The 18,024-nt window shown below is 40.6% G+C and overlaps 1 protein-coding gene across 5 annotated transcripts in view; it reads right to left on the minus strand.

Annotated features, from left to right (window-relative positions):
• The window catches only part of ARHGEF3 (Rho guanine nucleotide exchange factor 3), a 308,586-nt gene that overhangs the window by 8,985 nt on the left and 281,577 nt on the right, over positions 1–18,024 (minus strand). For all 5 annotated transcript variants that reach the window (XM_082412280.1, XM_082412281.1, XM_082412279.1 and 2 more), the window contains 6 exons: positions 16,952–17,122; positions 14,226–14,288; positions 11,988–12,084; positions 11,751–11,827; positions 6,893–7,150; positions 683–853 (listed from right to left, as the gene is read on the minus strand). In XM_082412280.1, coding sequence (XP_082268406.1) covers positions 683–853; positions 6,893–7,150; positions 11,751–11,827; positions 11,988–12,084; positions 14,226–14,288; positions 16,952–17,122 — 837 coding nt within the window. The remainder of the gene's footprint in view (positions 1–682; positions 854–6,892; positions 7,151–11,750; positions 11,828–11,987; positions 12,085–14,225; positions 14,289–16,951; positions 17,123–18,024) is intronic.

The raw sequence follows: 18,024 nt of genomic DNA on the forward strand, positions 1-18,024 counted from the left end.
TTATTTATTTTATTTATTTATTTTTGGCTGTGTTGGGTCTTCATTGCTGTGTGTGGGCTTTTCTCTAGTTGCGGTGAGCAGGGGCTGCTCTTTGTTGTGGTGTGCAGGCTTCTCATTGCGGTGGCTTCTCTTGTGGAGCACAGGCTCCAGGCGCACGGGCTTCAGTAGTTGTGGCACGCGGGCTCTAGAGCGCAGGCTCAGTAGTTGTGGCGCACGGGCTTAGTTGCTCCACAGCATGTGGGATCTTCCTGGACCAGGGCTCGAACCCGTGTCCCCCTGCATTGGCAGGTGAATTCTTAACCACTGCACCACCAGGGAAGCTGTGTATTTGTTTCCAAAGGTCATGACCAAACAAAAGAAAAAGCTGGCAACTCTATGTTGGTTTCCAAAAGTTTTCTGAATATGTACTGGTCATGAAATTTAAGATATATATATATATATATATATATATATATATATATATATATATATATATATATATATATATATAAAATAAATAAAATATAAAAATATATTTAAAAACTATATGATCCCATGATATAAAAGACACTGGGAAAGCAACTTTTGTCTAAAAAATGCGACCCTGGTTAGGGAAGGCATAGTAACAGGAGGCTCAGTATCAAGTGGATTAAGCATTTGGGGAGGCCCAGGATGAGATTACTGAAGGAGAGTAACTACTCACCACGCCCCGGTTGTTCTTCAGTTCGCCATGACAACACAGCACCCTTGAGCTGTCAATCAGGGAGTCTTTCTGGCCTTCTTCCAAGTAAAGAAGTCGCTCTTTATAATAACGGCATTCAGATTCTCCAGTCTTGGTGTTGATTTCTGCCACGATTCCCTGAATGATGTTTATCTGTGAAAACAAAAAAAAGGATGGGGAAAGTCAGCAAACCATTCACACCAACAAGGCCCAGGTACTCAGGCCTAGAAAGTCACTAAGATACACTTGGATCTAATTCTGAGATCATGTTATCTAAGTTGCTGCTTTGGGAAAAGGGAAAAATAAATAAATGTTTTTAATATACTGTATCTATCCATCTGTACACCATCTATACATGTACACATATAACTACATACAACATATTCATTTGTACACACACACATATTTGTATTATATATAAAACTAATGTTGATGCATAATTTTATATGAGTGAAAGAGATATGAGGTATTGATTTCAATGTGCAGGACTTATAATCACTAAGCTCTATATTGCACATTTCTTAAAACATGCTCACAATGTTGAAAATGTAGGCATTCAAAAAATGTGGCCAAGGAGAGGAAAAGTAGAATGTAATAGTCTAGAAAAGGGATTGGATTGTCCTTGGGGATTTGAAACCCAGTTTCAAGGTCTCTCTACATGCACTTAATCTAACCTACAAACAATATTTACAAATTGGGTGTGAATAGATGGTTTGGATATCTTTTTAGTGACAAAACATAAATGATTTATGAAAGACAGGGAACTAGGAATGGAAACAAAGGACACTAGGAGTAAGAACGGGGACAATTTGTCTATATACACTCAGGCCCATACCTACAGCACACGTGAGTAAATCAGGGGTAGAGGGATTTCAAAGTAATGGTGGATGCATTATTGTTTTTGTTTTTTTGCTTCTTTTGGCCAGGCCGCTCGGCTTGTGGGATCTTAGTTCCCTGACCAGGGACTGAACCCAGGTCCTCTGAAAGTGCGGAGTCCTAACCACTGGACCACTAGGGAATTCCCTGCATTATTGTTAAATTCAAAATGAAGCAAAACACAACAAGAGCACAACACTGAGACATGTTCAGTAAGCATTTATTCCAATGTAGTGTTGTTCTATAACATGAACAATACATCTAAAGTTAGAAAATTCTAGAAAACAAAAGAGCAAGAAATTAGTTGAGTAAAAACTCAGTGACACCAATCCAAGGCAAAGTAATGACTTCTTCACCAGAGTCCTCTGTCCCCTAATAGTGAAAAGACCAACAGTCCCATCTTTCTTGTGCTGGTATTAACGGAAAAGAACGTAACAGATGAGAAGTGTCAGTAAGGCCGCTTCTTGGTCACATTTACTTAATGGAAAAACAAACCAGTCTCTGAAAAGCAAGGTTTTAAAAGAGGCTTTTACTCAGTGAAAAGCTACCAGACCTTGTGTTCAAGTGGTAGTGATTTCTAAGATTGTTAAATGATTATTTTTCACTTGCCTTCTGCCCAAAGCAACTGGATAAAAACTTCTACCCAGTTATAACCTTGGCATTTCCATGCAAGTTTGACAGAAGATCTTACAGCTTTGAGCTGAAGCCTGGTGACTGCATGCTATGGACAGAGGCATAATCTCTGCACCTTTGTAGCTACTAAGAGTTTCAAAGATCATTTATTTACTCTTTTCTCTATTTCCTGAATTTGGATGGTAGCACTACTTTGATAATTTTAAAAAAACATTATTTTTAAAAATACAGGCTCTTTATGTCATAAAAGAATTTTTTTGGTCTTTGATGTCAACCTAATGTTTAATGTAAGTCCTGTGAAATTAATCTGAGTTTCCCTAACACAAAACAAGTAATAAATGGAACACTTTGGTGTACAAACTTTCTCCCGGTTTCTTTTTTCCCCCTTTTGGTTTTCAAAGATGACTAATTATTTATTGTTACTTTCAAAAACAAACAAACAAGAAATTTCACAAAATATTCTAAAGCTATGACTCATCCTTCAAATTAATTCAATTAATGCTTGTTGAGCATCTGTTCAGTGTCAGACTAGGTGGTGTCATTCAAAGAAATGAGACAGGGTCGCTGCCCTCAAGAAGCTTAAAATATATGGGAGGTATTTGAGCAATTGTTTTATATCTACCTTATCTTTCTACTTTATTACATTTTTAATATGTAGTGAAATCCATACTTTTTCCTTGTTTTTAATAATTAAAAAAATTTTTTTCTTTTTTTTTTTTTTGGCTGCATTGGGTTTCGTTGCTGCGTGTGGACTTTCTCTAGTTGCCTCGAGCAGGGGCTACTCTTTGTTGCGGTGCACGGGCTTCTCATTGCAGTGGCTTCTCTTGTTGCAGACCACAGGCTCTAGAGCACGCGGGCTTCAGTAGATGTGGTGCGTGGGCTCAGTAGTTGCGGCACACAGGCTCTAGAGCGCAGGCTCAGCAGTTGTGGTGCACAGGCTTACTTGCTCCAAGGCATGTGGGATCTTCCTGGACCAGGGATCAAATGTGTGTCCCCTGCATTGGCAGGTAGATTCTTAACCACTGAGCCACCAGGGAAGTCTCTCCTTGCTTTTAAAGACCTTTGTGGGGCTTCCCATGTACCCAGAGCCCATGCTCCGCAACAAGACAAGCCACCACAAGAAGCCCGCACACCGCAACGAACAGTAGCCCCTGCTCGTCGCAACTAGAGAAAGCACACGTACAGCAACGAAGACCCAACGCAGCCAAAAAAAACAAAAAAAACCCAAAAAACACCTTTGCATTAATTGCTGTGGTTCATCTTATCTGCTATTACTAGGTGTACCTGGGCAGCTGGAATTAATCAGTACTTGAGTTAATTTTCTGAATTTCCTGCAAGTATCCAGGAAACCAGAAGGAAGATGTACTATAGGCATAAAGATATGTTCATTTCTTAATTTAACTCAGGAACTGAACAGCGGGCATTTCACGTGAAGATTAATAAACTCAAAAGCCACAGTGGTTCCTTAGGCAGCTATGACTACTCTCAAATGCTGCTTTTCTCTCAGGTGTTTGAAAAAACAAAAAGAGACAAAAGAATGGAAACAATTGGTGTTATTCCATATTCTATGTCTATATTTATCATAGAAACTCTGGGTTTGCTTTCATTTATTGAAAATATTATTTTGTATTTATATTGACCTGTAGACCATGAACTAATCCACCTGCATACCATGTCTAATCTCTCTGCACTGGTTCTTGAGAGGAATTTATTTTGCAGAATTGCAGCGAGGAATAAAGTTACATATAGCAGACTGCCAATAGCAAACAGTCATGGTAGTTGTGCATTTAAATTAAATTTATTGTTGCATCTCTCATTTGGGTTCAAACTGAAGGGCAGGGGCTGGTAAAGGAAGATGATAAAAGATACCTATAACAGAACAGGGATTAAACCCACACATGCTGGAATCGTCATCCTCAAAGTAGAATCTGAAGGTCCTGTCTGTCTAGTCCCTTGTGCGGTAATATCATCTACTCGTCGGCTCCCGACATGGACCAAGAATAGCAGCCTTCACTGCTGTTGCATCAAAAGCAGGACTGTTCTTCCCATTGATTCCAGTGATACTTTTTAAGGAATTGGAACAGTGGCAAGCAGAGGGAAGAGATGGTCTGCAGGATCATTTTCTGGCTGAAACAATCCTTAGAATTTAAAACATTAAACAACCAGATCTGGAATATATGAATATCCAAAGTTCTATTTTAAGATGTTCTCTTTGGGGGGAAATTTCTATCAACCCTCCGAAATACTACTAAGAAATTTAATACAGATGTAGTTTACCCACTGCATTAAAAGCAAGACCTTTCTTTAGATCTAATCATAAGACTGAATGCTTGGTGTAGAAGCAATTTACTTAGAGTTCCCTGATTTTTCCCTTTTCATAGGTGGAAAATTTATTCAGGGCACATATAAGTCAAGCTACATTGGTACTGTGGACTTTATGGTTATCAAACATTCACAATGCACTCAGGAGTACAGGGCTAAATATTTCTGTTCATCTACGGTAATGCCACAGGGATTTTGAAAAGAAGGGGGAAAAACTGCTGTGCCTATATAGTGTAAATGGGCATTTAGAAGACTTGCTTTGCAGACACTTTCAAATGCAGGTATACCATGCTTCACACATAAATCTGCCTGAATAACTAGATGCAGATTCAACTTTCTAAAATGGCATCACATTTTATGCACGAGGGAAACTGGTGCATCCTTTCATATTGCAAACAATCATATTCTTATCTGTTTTTAAATTCAAACTTTAGCTCACTGGGTGTTTTTTTAAAATAAAGCATTATTCTTTCATGCTGCATATTAAAAAGAAGAAATCTTTACTGTAAAATTCAGAGCAGGCTTGTTTGCTTCAAAAAAGTAATTATTTAGACTAGTTTGAGCTCCCTGTTGTTCTCATTCCTACAGACCACACACTTGCTGGGATGAAATATGGAGAGGAGGCAACGCTATTGCTCTTCCCAGTAATGAAAACAGACACGATGAAGTGAGATGGGCTTCATCCCTGGTGTCTGCATCCCTCATCATGCTGGATTGGTAGGCTAGTCTGTATGTTGGGCCTGCCAGACACATCAAACACCTCTTGAATCAGGAGAGAGTCTTTCCTTGTTCTTCTCTATCCCCACACGGACAACTGGCCCAGCTCTGTACCAGTGAGGCCCCTCCACAAAGCCTGGTGGCCAGACAGCTCTCTGCAATTCCAAAGGCAACAGGGGCTTAAAGAAGTAGCCAGGCTTTCAGCTCCATAGGATCATAAAGAAGTGGAAAAGTCATAATATTTGCAGTCTACACTGACAAGGTTCAGATATCTACTCCATTACTTGCTGGCCCTGGACTTGGGTGAGTTATTTAACGCCCCCAAGCCTGATCTGGAAAAGGAAAACGGCCCTAACATGAACGGGTACCTCACAGGTTATTATGAGGATTAAATGAGATACATAACCCATAAGGCAATTACATAAAGTTGATTTACTAGATGTTCACTACATGTCAGCAGGTGTTACTATTATTATTGCTGTTGTTGTTACTACTTACTATTAAGTAAGTTAAGTCCTTCTCTGGGAAGAGATAGGCAGTTTGCGCCATAGGCTCAAGGCTTCTGATTTTCCAATCACCTTTGCATATCACCTTCTGTTACTGTCCCAGACCCAGTCAGGCAATGAGCTCTTTGAACAGAGGCTGTCTTAGCCTCCACACCCACTGCTGACTCCCTAAGCAGGTTTCCAAGACTGCACATCTGGACCACCGCAGCATCCTCCCAGCTTGCTTCCCTGTCCCTAGTCTCCTCTGTCCCCTGTCCTACAGATGAAGAGTGACACGTCCGAGATTACACAGCTTGTCAGTGATGGAGCTGGGATTTGAACGTTAAATCTAAGCTACTTAAAAAACAGAAGCACAACAAAGGAAAAATGTCTCAAATTGATATTTAAAACTCCCTATAACCAATGTGAACCACCAACCTCTGCCCCTTCTCCTGCTGCTTTCTGAGTATCGCTAACCCCAGGCAGACTGATCCATGGCATTCCCTGGCATGGCCTGTCCTGTCATTTCTTCACACCTGTGCCCAGGCCATTTGCTCCTCTGCCCTGCCCCACAGAGCCCCACAATCAGAACTGAGCTCTCTGGGCAGAACGCTCATAGTTCACCAGAGTCTTACAATATGGACCCCATTTCTCCTGGTCTTCTATTGCTGCTACGGAAGAATCCGTATTCCCCAAACCATCCAGCCCCGTACTCAATACAGTTGCTGGGGAGTAGGTTTGACTAGGCTCCATGTTTCAATCTGGGGCCAAGGAGAGCTGGGTCTTAAATGGGTGTTGACTTCACAAATGGGCTTTGGTAAAAGGTAAAAGGCAACTCTCATTTGCTAACTAAACAAAGCTATTCAATTTAAAATCTCCACAGAGATCTTAACCCTCACAGTCAGCAACTGTAACAAACAGATTATAGAGTCACCTATACAGAATCAAGAAATTTTAGAATTAAAGGGACTTCAGAGTGCATTTCATGTAAATACTGCATTTTATAGATTATGAATAGTGCTGATTTGCAGAATCAAAACATGGTTAATGTCAGAGCCAAGCCTGGAACCCAAGATTCCTGAGTCCTGGTACCCAGGGACCCTTCACCTTCTAGCCATTGGGGAAAACAACAAGGCAAGACAGAAAGAAACAAACTCACAGCTTCTTCCAGGTGCTGCTGATCTGGATTATCATTTGGTGTGTGCCTCAAGATTTCTCGAAGAAGCAGAGGGTATTTCACCAGACGGCTCCTTGGAATATCAAGGAAATTCCAGAGATCTAGTTTGCGGCTAAAGGGGGATTCTAAACATCGCTGCAGGAAATCTTGGACTCGGTGATCTTGTTTTTTGTGGTCCAGCAGAGCTTTGGCAGCTACTTGATTGCTGCAGTAGCTGTCGTAGGAGCTGAGACAAGGCAGCTAAGAAAGGAACATTAAAGGAGGGTTGGAGCATTAAAATAATTGTGCTCTGAAGCTACATGCTAACATCACTCATTGGGACTGGAGAAAACCTAACTGGTCTCCAGGCCTGGCCAACATTCCTTTACCTAGATGGCTGGAGGAGACAGAAATGGAATCTTCAAAATGGCTCGCAACGGATAGTTCTTTAAGCTCCTGCTTGCTTGCACAAAGTTATTTTCTTAGTGGCATGTTTACTTTCTTGATTGTTAAGACCTCAATAATTTGTTTGCATTTCTGCCAATCTAAGCTAGACACAAAAGAACTGGAATTACTGTATACGCACACAATTCAGAATTTTCCTAAACTGGAATATTGCATATGCATACAGAATTGTCCTAAACTTTCAAAAGTATCTGGTGAGAGGAAAGTCTCCTATATTTTTTTAAATAAAGGTTCTTTTAAAATTATTAATAAGAAACTAATCTAGAAGACTTAGTGGCACAAAAAGAAAGGAGTCAGACTCCACAGCCCAGCCCTTTGCATGGCCCAGTGCAAGCACCTCTACATTAGTTTTAAGGTACCTGATTCCAAGGCGGACCAAATATAAAGCACTCCAAGAAGTTAAAGCAAAAGTATAATTACTAACAAATTAGATGCAGAAAGCATTTAGAAACATCTTTTAAATTAGTTCTGACAGGCCAGAATGATTCTTGGCTATACCTAATGGTTAACATCACAATTCCATGCAAAGAACAATTTAAGCTTAAAAGACTTTGGAACACTTCAAGTCCACTATTTTCCTTCCAGTGAAATACTAATTTCCCTGACATGTCCCATCAGTCACATGGTGCAAACAAGGAGTCAGAGACTCAGTGAAAGCGCTGCTCATCTCCCTTTTCCACTCCTCCCTATGACAGCATCCTAATGCACGGGCTGTCAGCTTCCAGAAAGTCACTGGAGGCAATAAAATGCAGCCATTGGCCCTGCTATGTTTGCTTCTCTCCCTGGACTGGGAAGCCGCTTTTACCATAACTCCTGCTCTGTGGAGGGATTCATTGCAAGACAGTGGCAAGAGGGTCTTTCATTTCTGCATCCTTAGTACTGTGCAATGGGCCTACTGTACAATAAACATTCAAAGTCTGTATTCCGAATGAATAAAAGAATGAATGTTTAATGGATTACCAGATTAGGTAATATTTGATGGTTTGTGAACACAGCTTAAAAATAAGTTGTGGCAACATCTGAACAATGGGTCAAAGTTTAACTATTCTGCTACTTCTTTTATACCTTTCTTTGAAATTATTTTCTCAGTGACTGAAACCAAACAAGATACCATGAAAGTAATGTTTAAAAACTTCACTGTTGAGTTTAACATTCCTTGGAAATGCCTACCTTCTTTACATGTTATTAAAAACCTCTATTGGTGTTAAAAAGAATTATAGAAATTCTTTTCTCAATGTTATATTTGAAAGTAATGATAATTGGTGCTTACACACACAGACACACACACACACACATGCACAAACACCCTGGATGTGTAATGTTTAAAAGTTCACTGTCGAATTTAACATTCCTTGGAAATGTCTACATTCCTTACATGTTACTTAAAAAACCCCCTCTATTTGTGTTAAAAAGAGCTACAGAAATTCTTTCCTCAATGTTGTATTTGAAAGTAATGATGATTGGTACTTACACACACACACACACACACACACAGAAAAACACACACACACACACACACAGATGTGGCACTGTGGCTTGTAATTTAGATCTTCAGAATTAATTAAAAAGAGACTCAGGTCCTCTTATTTGCATTTCCACTTCCTGGCTTTTTAAAAAGACCTGGAAATGCCCAATGTTTTCATTATGGAGAAACAAATCAGTAGTAACCATCAGATGTAAACTAGTAAGGAACCCCAACCACAAGGCCACTTGCTGTCCAATGGGCCATTACCTTCTCTGATCCTGCCGCCTCTGCTGCCATGGCAACCAAATCTGGCTCTGGTCCTGTGTTCACAGCTCACAAGGTGCTCATTTCCTGAGCATAACCTGAAAAGCTATCTGGTTCAGCCCACTGGCTAGAAAAAGCCACAAGTGACCTTTAACTAGATAGGGAATGAAGAATATACACATCTTGGTTCCAAAATACGCTGTGATAACTCAGTAGTTAAGAGGACAGACTCTGGAACCAGGGAGTATCATGTTCAAAGCCTAACTCAGACAGTTAATAGTCAGGTGACCCTTCAGAAGCCTCAGTTTCCCCACTTACAAAAGGCACATACTAATGTCCTCTTTTAGTGAGATACTGAGATATGGCAGATAAAAAGTGTAACAAGAGCTTGGCTCCTGGTTAAGAATTGGTAAGTAATAGCTATTATTAATATTATTATTATTTAACCCTAGAATATTTTCATTGAAGAAACTGTGGTTGAGAGAAGCAAAACTACTTGCTCAGCTGCAGACAAAACCAGTCTGAAATGTGTTTGGCCTCCCCACCACCCTCGAAAGCTCTGAACTATTCACCATCTCTTTAAGTAGACTATCAAGAATTTCTCAGGGAAACTCTCAGCCTTTTGTTTTTTTTTTTTAAATTCTTTCTATCTTCCTAACATGAAAAGTGATAGAGCAAATGTATTTTTTTGCTTCCGTGTACCCTGCCTCTCTCTTTGGAATGCAAATTTAATGAGAACCCAAATTAACATGAGAACTTGCTGCCTTGGAGACTTGATAAATTACTTCATTACTGAAAAAACGTTAGCATGAAGATGTCACTTGGGAAGTTGTTTCTTTATGAGAAGGGGAGGCTTATGAGAACAGGCCAACCTATGGTTACTGATCTTCAGTAACGAGGGTGGTTCCCTGAAAAAAAACCCACCACTCTGTTTAAGGTCTTCAAAGTAATTGATTCATTCTAAGGTCAAAAGGACTGGCCAGGGCTATCTCACTTGGGAAACTCACTTGTTTAAAAGGGTTTTTTATTTTTTTCACTTTTTTCCTTTGGGGGGAAAAAAATCAATTTTTCATGGGTTGAATGGGCTCTGACTTTTCTCATTCAAAGTCCACTAAGATGTTTATTTTGTTCTGTTAAAAAGACCAGAACTCAAACAGATGTACCCCTTGGTTTACAATTCCCACTCACATGGACACATCTGCAGTTAAAAGAGGGAAAACATTTAACTGCTCATCGGTCCTGATGAATAAGGACTGTTTCTCATGAGGTCTGGTAACAGTGGGCCAGTTGTTTAATTTTAGGCTGCTCTTCAAGCTGCAGGTTCCCATTTGATGTGGGAAGTGTCCAGATAGCAATGGACCGGCATGGTCAAACTTCTTTGGGGTATGTACAGAAAATGACTGCAAAATCTACCCCCATATCAAACCAATTTCCTAATGAAGTGCATTTATTTCAGAAAAAAAATTAGTAACAAGGCAAATGTGTTCATTTTTGCTTCTGGCATGAACTGACAATTTGTATATGACGTCTGAGGAAAACTTGTAGTTCTACATTGCCATCTTGTCAAAAACAGAGGGGTCATCATGCTATTCTGGAGTTGTGCCCTCACTTCCACCGAAGCAATCCACAGACTGAGGAAGTTTAAGAAAGATTGAGGCAGACTCTCTCTTCTCATTACACCTCCTCTGTCTCCAGCTGGCTAACTCTCTTTAGAGAAATTTCTCTGTGGGCTAATGAAGTTAAGCCATCTAACATGGCTCATAATAAAATCAAAGTCTAAAATGTAAGATGAATGATCTCTCCTGAAATATTAAGGCAGGTTTTCTAAATTATTCATCTTAGAACATTACTTGCCTTTCAGATACCCTTGGGATATTTCAGCCTCAGTGCTAAAATTGACTCCTGAACTAACCTGGGGCAGGGGTGGAACACTCGAGGACTCACAGAAGGAAACAGAAATGCATAATAGGGAGTGGTGGGGACTGTGGCAAAATAGAGAGTGCGTGCCTTGTCTAAAATAAATTACAACTGAACAACCACGTTATGCACTCAATACAACACCAGTTCAGCCCCAGAACCATAAATTAGAACCCGTAACCTAAAGTCACAGGTGATTTCTTCAATTAGGAAAGGGTATGGGTTATATTGGGATAAAGATCAGCATAATAACCAGCTCTCTTAAGAAGTTACTTAGGATCAGATATATGCTAAACACTAACAACATTTATGAAATGACATTTGACCGTAAGAGTTTTTTTTTGTAGCATGAATAAAAGCTTTCTTAGTGATGGACAGGAAGCTGTACATAAATTTTTACTAGAATAAAAAATGTAATAATTATATTCGTAATTGGCCTGATGTGAATATTAACTAGTTTTACTTTCTTTAATGTGAAACTAGTAACAATTTCACATGTGCCTTTACTTCTTTTATTGCACAAAGGCCATGTTATCTTTAAATGCAGTACATTTATAATAATAAAAAAATTGTTTCCATGCTTTGAGGAGATAAAGGCTAAATGTAATGATAAATTTTACTAGAAATTTGCTATTTTAATTTTTTCTGATGTGAAACCAGTGTTTGCCAATAAAACGAGTCTCGCTAAAATGAAACTCCATCTACATTATTGAAATTTATCTTCAATCAAGACCAGAGAACTTTTCTTACCCAGCCCACGAGGATGGGGCCGACGTGCTCAGTTGAGCCATCGGGCTTCCGTACATCTCGAAGCTGACTAAGGAGGTCTGGTAAAAAAACAAACAGAATGCTTACTTTGTTAGGCATTCAAATATGAACAGGGCTGGGAGATTTTGGGTTACTCACATTATTACATAACCATGACTTGTTATAAGACAACTCAATTAACGCTACAAGTCAAGACTCATTCTGGGAACAAAATTATACCTTCGTGTAGAGGAATCAGGGAGTCCAGTGTTCCAAAAATTTGATTCAACTCTTGTTCTGTCATTATGGAGAGTTTCAGCATGGGGTCATGATAGGCCTGCACAAGAAGGGCAAGAGATGGAGGCAAACATTTAAAATCAGAGGAAGTAAGTTGTTAATGTAAATGCCTTCTGAGAGGCCCTACGCAATAACAAAATATTTGGCTCTCCCCACGACTTCTCCCATAATGCTGCACAAACAGCAGATGGGTGTGGTTGGAGCAGATGAGAATCCAGCATTGCTTTGAGCCTCTTGTGGTTGTTGATAAAGCAAAGCAGATTTTTTTAAAGCTTCTTTTTTTTTTAATTCTAGTATATCTTACATCTCGGAAAGGGCACAAATCCTAAGTATAGCGCAGATTTGATTTGTATAATGTTTTAAAAATTAACTTTATTGAAGGTCCAGCAGCTTGAAAAACTCCCACTTTATACAAAATTAGTTACTAGCAGGTTATTTTTCAATTAGTCCATATTTAAACTAAGTAAAGGAAGGGGGAAAAAAAGGTGCTTGGTATCCTTTACTGTGGATTTGAAGCAAAGAGGGCAAAATCTCTGCCAATCTTATTACCTCTTATTAATGACAATTAAACCACATGAACACATAAATATACCCAGGGCACTGCAACAGAATACAAACACTCAGACCGCACAGTCCCTGCCTTGAAGGAGTTTTATAAAGCTAATTGGGAAGATTAAAAAAAAAAAAAAGCATGGAAAATTAAATATATGTTTAAAAAATAGTTCAAGATTAAAAATAGGACAGTTGTCACACTGCAGCAAAAATTCATCAAATCATAACTGCTCTAGAGGATCGGAGAATTAGAGGTAGAATGGCTAAGGGAGAATTTAAAGATGAGCTGCTTGGCATAGAGAAGGAGGCAGTAAATACTGTTGAAGAATGAACTGAGACTTGAGTTTGATTCTGGAGGATAGGTGGATATGGATGGTTGAAAGGAAAGGGAAGGGTTTCCAGGAAGGTAGGACCAGCAAAGCAAAGGATAGAAGTGAAAAAGGGAAATCTTGATGCAGGAAGGAGGAGTTGGACTTATGACCAGCAAGATGTCTCCCAGAGTTAAATGCATTCTTTTTTTTTTTTTAATTAATTTTATTTATTTATTTTTGGCTTCGTTGGGTCTTCATTGCTGCGCACGGGCTTTCTTTAGTTGCGGTGAGCACAGGCTATTCTTCGTTGAGGTGCACAGGCTTCTCATTGCGGTGGCTTCTCTTGTTGCAGAGCACGGGCTCTAGGCACGCAGGCTCAGTAGTTGTGGCGCATGGGCTTAGTTGCTCCGTGGCACATGGGATCTTCCCCGACCAGGGCTCAAACCCGTGTCCCCCTGCATTGGCAGGCGGATTCTTAACCACTGCGCCGCCAGGGAAGTCCCTAAATGCCTTCTTTGTCCTCCCCATCTTCCTCCTCCTCAGCCCTGCCCAAAACTCAGTTTCTTGGCTGCCTCCAAGAAAAGCTTGGATAGCCATTCCTCAGGAATGCTACAGATGGGATAAAGTTGGACTAAGGACATTAGCATAAAGTTGGACTAAGGACACTTAAAAGAAGGGAAGTATCTTTCCAACCCTCTGATTTTTCAAGGAGGCTGTGAGTGTCAGATGAAGGATTCTGGATTTTAGCCTCCATGGGGGTCAGTGGAATGGAAAGGTTTTCGAGGAAGGCTGTTGTCAAGACTATACAGACTACAAGGCATGAATTTCCTCTCCCTTCCCACACACAAAGTGATTAAAAACAAGTTTCCATATAAAAGACCCTAACTTACATGGTAGTGTGCAGTTGCCTCAGTGAACCACTTTACCCACTTATGGGCTTCAAATGACTTTCTAAGACATGGTTCCAGTTTCAGATGTCTACACACTCTCTCCCAGGGATGAAGGGGACCTGCGTGTGAGACTTCTAGGACAATGAAATGCATGTGAAGCCAGGCCCGATGAATACCTTCTGATTAAACTGAAGTATTCTTTGCGGTGCATTAGAGACTTGCAGAGGAGAACCCCTAATGGTGCCAGGTCTAGAGCCTTCCTGCTTTGAGACATTTTCCCCACTACTTGGTTTGTAGGTTCTTCTCAATTTTTGATGACCTGTCTTAGTCATAGAATGAGTACTCATAAAACACAATCTTAGAACTGTGAAATTACTCAGAGGAAAAAAGCAGGAGGTGACTCAAAGGACCACTGGATTCGAATGTACCTTTTTTGCCAATTTCAAGTCCTCTATTAAATCTTCTTCTCCTTGAGAAAGCTCAAAGATCGCCTGCAGGGAAAGATAAAACACATTTACTGAACTTTCCTTTCATTTTCGAGACCAAATTCAACTGATGCTCAAAGCCCCAAATCTACTTATTTCTTAAGGATTTTTAAAGGATTCTTAAGAAGTTAAATTGACCCGAACCAATTGCATCTAGTGGCTAAAACCTACAAAGAAAAGATTTTGCAAAACTTCTGTGTAATGTGCCTATTTGTTTGTGGGAGAAAGAGTTTCCACATATGTTTCTAATCCAACAAGTCATATTTCATTTACAGAATTGTGATGCAGCTGAACAAGATGGAACTATTTTAGGTAAAATAATTAGAGTTTGAGCCATGGATTCCATGTCTCTTTTGTCAGTGGCAATCATAATAAATGATTCGGGGTCTGTTCTCAGTGATGGACATGGAATTATTATTAATTGGGCCATCACAATTTGTCTTCCTTCTATTCAACAGAAGGTAAATCTCAACAGAAAGCTTTATTCCCATCAGCCACTTGTCTTTAGGCTGCATTGCAAGAAGAATCCAATATTTTATCACTCTAGGTGTCTGGTGAAGTTAATTCATTCTAACTTACTTCTTGGCCCCGCACTGCATAATAAATAAAGTTACAGGAGCTGGCTGTGTGCAAGAGTGTGTAAGTGGACACACTGATTTGCTTCTATTAAGCCATCATAATTTAAGAGCTATGATGTGCAGAACAGTCTTTCACTCTCATCTGAGAGTCTCAACTGTTGGCAAACTTTACATTATTAAAGAACTACATGCCTGTGGTGACTACTACGTTTCTTTCAGACCAGAGGGAAGAGGTGAGCAGGCTTGGAGAACACCTCCATCCCTGGGGTTGGTGGAGAGCAGGACAATGAATGTGCTCCCTGGCCCAGCAGGCAGAGGCAGAACACTGCGCTGGAGGCCAGTGCATGGTGACCCCTCTCAAGGCCCAGTAAAGCGTCCATGTCATGCCCTCCGGGTACTCTACTTTGTTTAACCTTTTATTTTGAAATAATTAGACTCACATGAGAAGTTACAAAAATAATACAGAGATGTCCTGTATAGCCGTTACTCAGCTTCCTCCAATGGTGGCATCTTACATAACTACAGAGCATTATCAAAACCAGGACATGGGTGGTTGCAATACAATTAAATATTTTTACTTGGACCTTCCTCAGATTTCCTTGTATGCCTGTTTTACCAGAGCTCAATGTGGCCCCCAAGAGAGGAAAACCATAGAACCCCATACTGGGATACACCACAGTCAGGTGTCTGTGGAGGGCGGTGGGCAGCACAGTGTCACTGTGAAGACCATGGGATTTGGTTCCCAGCTCAAGCTCTGTAACTTTCTAGGTGGGTGACCTCGTGTTCACTGTACCTTAGTAATCTCCTCATCTGCAGAATCAATCCTCCCCTCCTTCCTTCCTTCCCACCGTACAAGTTATATATGCACACTATTACACAGAAAAGTATAAAGAGGAAAATTTTAAATTATTCACAATACCATTTGTTAACCACTGTTAAGACTCTGCCATATTTCTGCAAATGATTTTTTCAGTGTACATATTATTTTTGAATTATTTATTCATTTTTTAATAGACAAACATTGACATGGTTCAAAATTTATAGTGTAGGAATGGGCACACGGTGAAAACTTCCCTCTCACCTCCTCCTTCCCACCACCCAGTTACCCTCTCAGGAAGCAACAATGTTACCAGCTCCTTATATGTCCTTTCAGAAATATTTTATGCGTCTATAAGCAAATATGTGAGCACGCACACACACACACTCATTTTTACTTTTTTTACATAAATGGTAGCATACTATACCACCCTACTTTGTGCCTTGCTTTATTCACTTAGCCATACGTACATATCATCACTTCTCGTGTTTCTATATTTACAGAATATATGGACATTCACTATGGAACCAGGACCTGGTAATAGATGTTCAGGTTCTTTCTGGGACTATTGTAAACATTACTGTGATGAATAACCTTACACGTGCATCTTTTCATCTGTGTACAAGTGTGCCTGGCAGATAAAGTCCTAGAAGAGAATTGTGGAGTCAAAAACCTAGAAAGTTTTCAAGTACTCCTTTTGCCAGTGTCAGGTTCTCCACTAAAATAGATATTCCAAGGACTTCATTAGATGATGCACCTTTGAAGTGTTTAGCACAGCCTGGCACATGACAAGTTCTCTATAAAGTAGTATTATCATAGCCATCTAGGCTACTGATACAGAAAATTTACAGGGAATGAAATTAACTGCATTCCATATTAAAGTTTTCCACAAAACTGGATCAAAGTTTCATAAACTGAATATTTTAAAATATTCTAGAAGCTGCTATTAAAATATAACTAAAATGATTATTTCTGTGAACTCTATGGTCCTAAACAGACACTTCCTGATTCATCTTCTTTGTAAATTCAGATTTTCACATCAGTTTCTTTTTTTTTTTTTCCCCACATCAGTTTCTTTCAAAAGTCAGGGCCACACCCACCCAGCTGGATGCTGGTTTCTCAGCTCCTTACAAGGTCTGACATCCCCATTTGTCGTCCTTCTATCAATGCAGTGAAGAACTGACTTGGAGACCGCGGTGTAGTCCCCAGCTTGGCTCTCGCCTGCAGTGTGCCTTGTTCTAGACACACGGGCAACTCCGGGGGTCCCAGCCTACCTCCTGACGTTTGATTTCCTTGGACGTGAGCATCTGATTGACGCACACGTCGAAGGTCTCACTCCACAGCTTGCTGTCTCTCCGCTTCGTGCTCGAGGGGGCGGCATTTCTGGACCAGGGTCTGGGGGCGAGGAGGTCAGGGCGGCTCTCGCTGCGGAAGCTGATGGAGCGCTGAACAATGAGAAAAACAAACCGTCACGGGGGCAGCAGCAGGGCTGGGTGGATCGTTTGAGTGGCTTCCTGTTACTGACAGAACATAAATCAGACATTTGCAAGAAAGAGAGGACAATGCCACAAGGCCTGTGGGAAGTAGGGCATTGTCTTGCGCCTACGTGCTAAGGAAAATCGGGCAAGGGGCCGCTTTCAGAGACATGAAGGGAGTATCCGTTCTACAAGACCGGGATAACCAAGTGTACCACAGCACAAGAACATTTCAGGTCAAATTCATGCGCAAAGGCAGCTCTCAGACAAGCGATGAGCTCTACTTTTTTCCCGTGGACACCTCTGCTCTTGAGAACAACAAAGGTTAACAGTAGTGGATGTCCTTAAAAAGAAAAAAAGCAAAAAGAACATCTGGCCAGTACTCCTACTCTCCTCCTCCTTCTGGGAACACTGCCCACTCTCCTTGGGTATCCCCTCTCACGTAGTTTGGGCGGGCTCCCCCAGACCTGACCAATCAGAGTACTCCACCACCCTGGTTCAGAGAGGGACACGCGATTCCCTGAAATTTGCTGTGTGCTTCATGGGAGAAAGAGCAGAAGCTTTTTCCTTTGGGACTGTAAGCTCACGAAATAACATAAGCAGGAGTTTCTTGAAGCAACTCTCTCTGTTCACACAGAAGAGTGTGTCTGCTATAGGAGAGAATAAAGGGACATACAGAATGAGGGATGGAGAAAGAGTCCGAGGGAGGGAAGGAGGGAAGCAGCAAGCTCTACCCACACTCAGCCCCTGGATCTCAGTGTGCTTGAAGCCAGGAAGAGCCACTAAGACTAAGGGCTAATATTGATACATTCCTCTTTCTGCTTACATTCGCCTCAGTTGTGGTTCTCTCTGTCAGTTACCATCTTGGCATC

Source organism: Balaenoptera physalus (assembly GCF_965194825.1).
Source record: "Balaenoptera physalus genome assembly, chromosome: 11".
NCBI classification, from domain to species: Eukaryota; Metazoa; Chordata; class Mammalia; order Artiodactyla; family Balaenopteridae; genus Balaenoptera; species Balaenoptera physalus.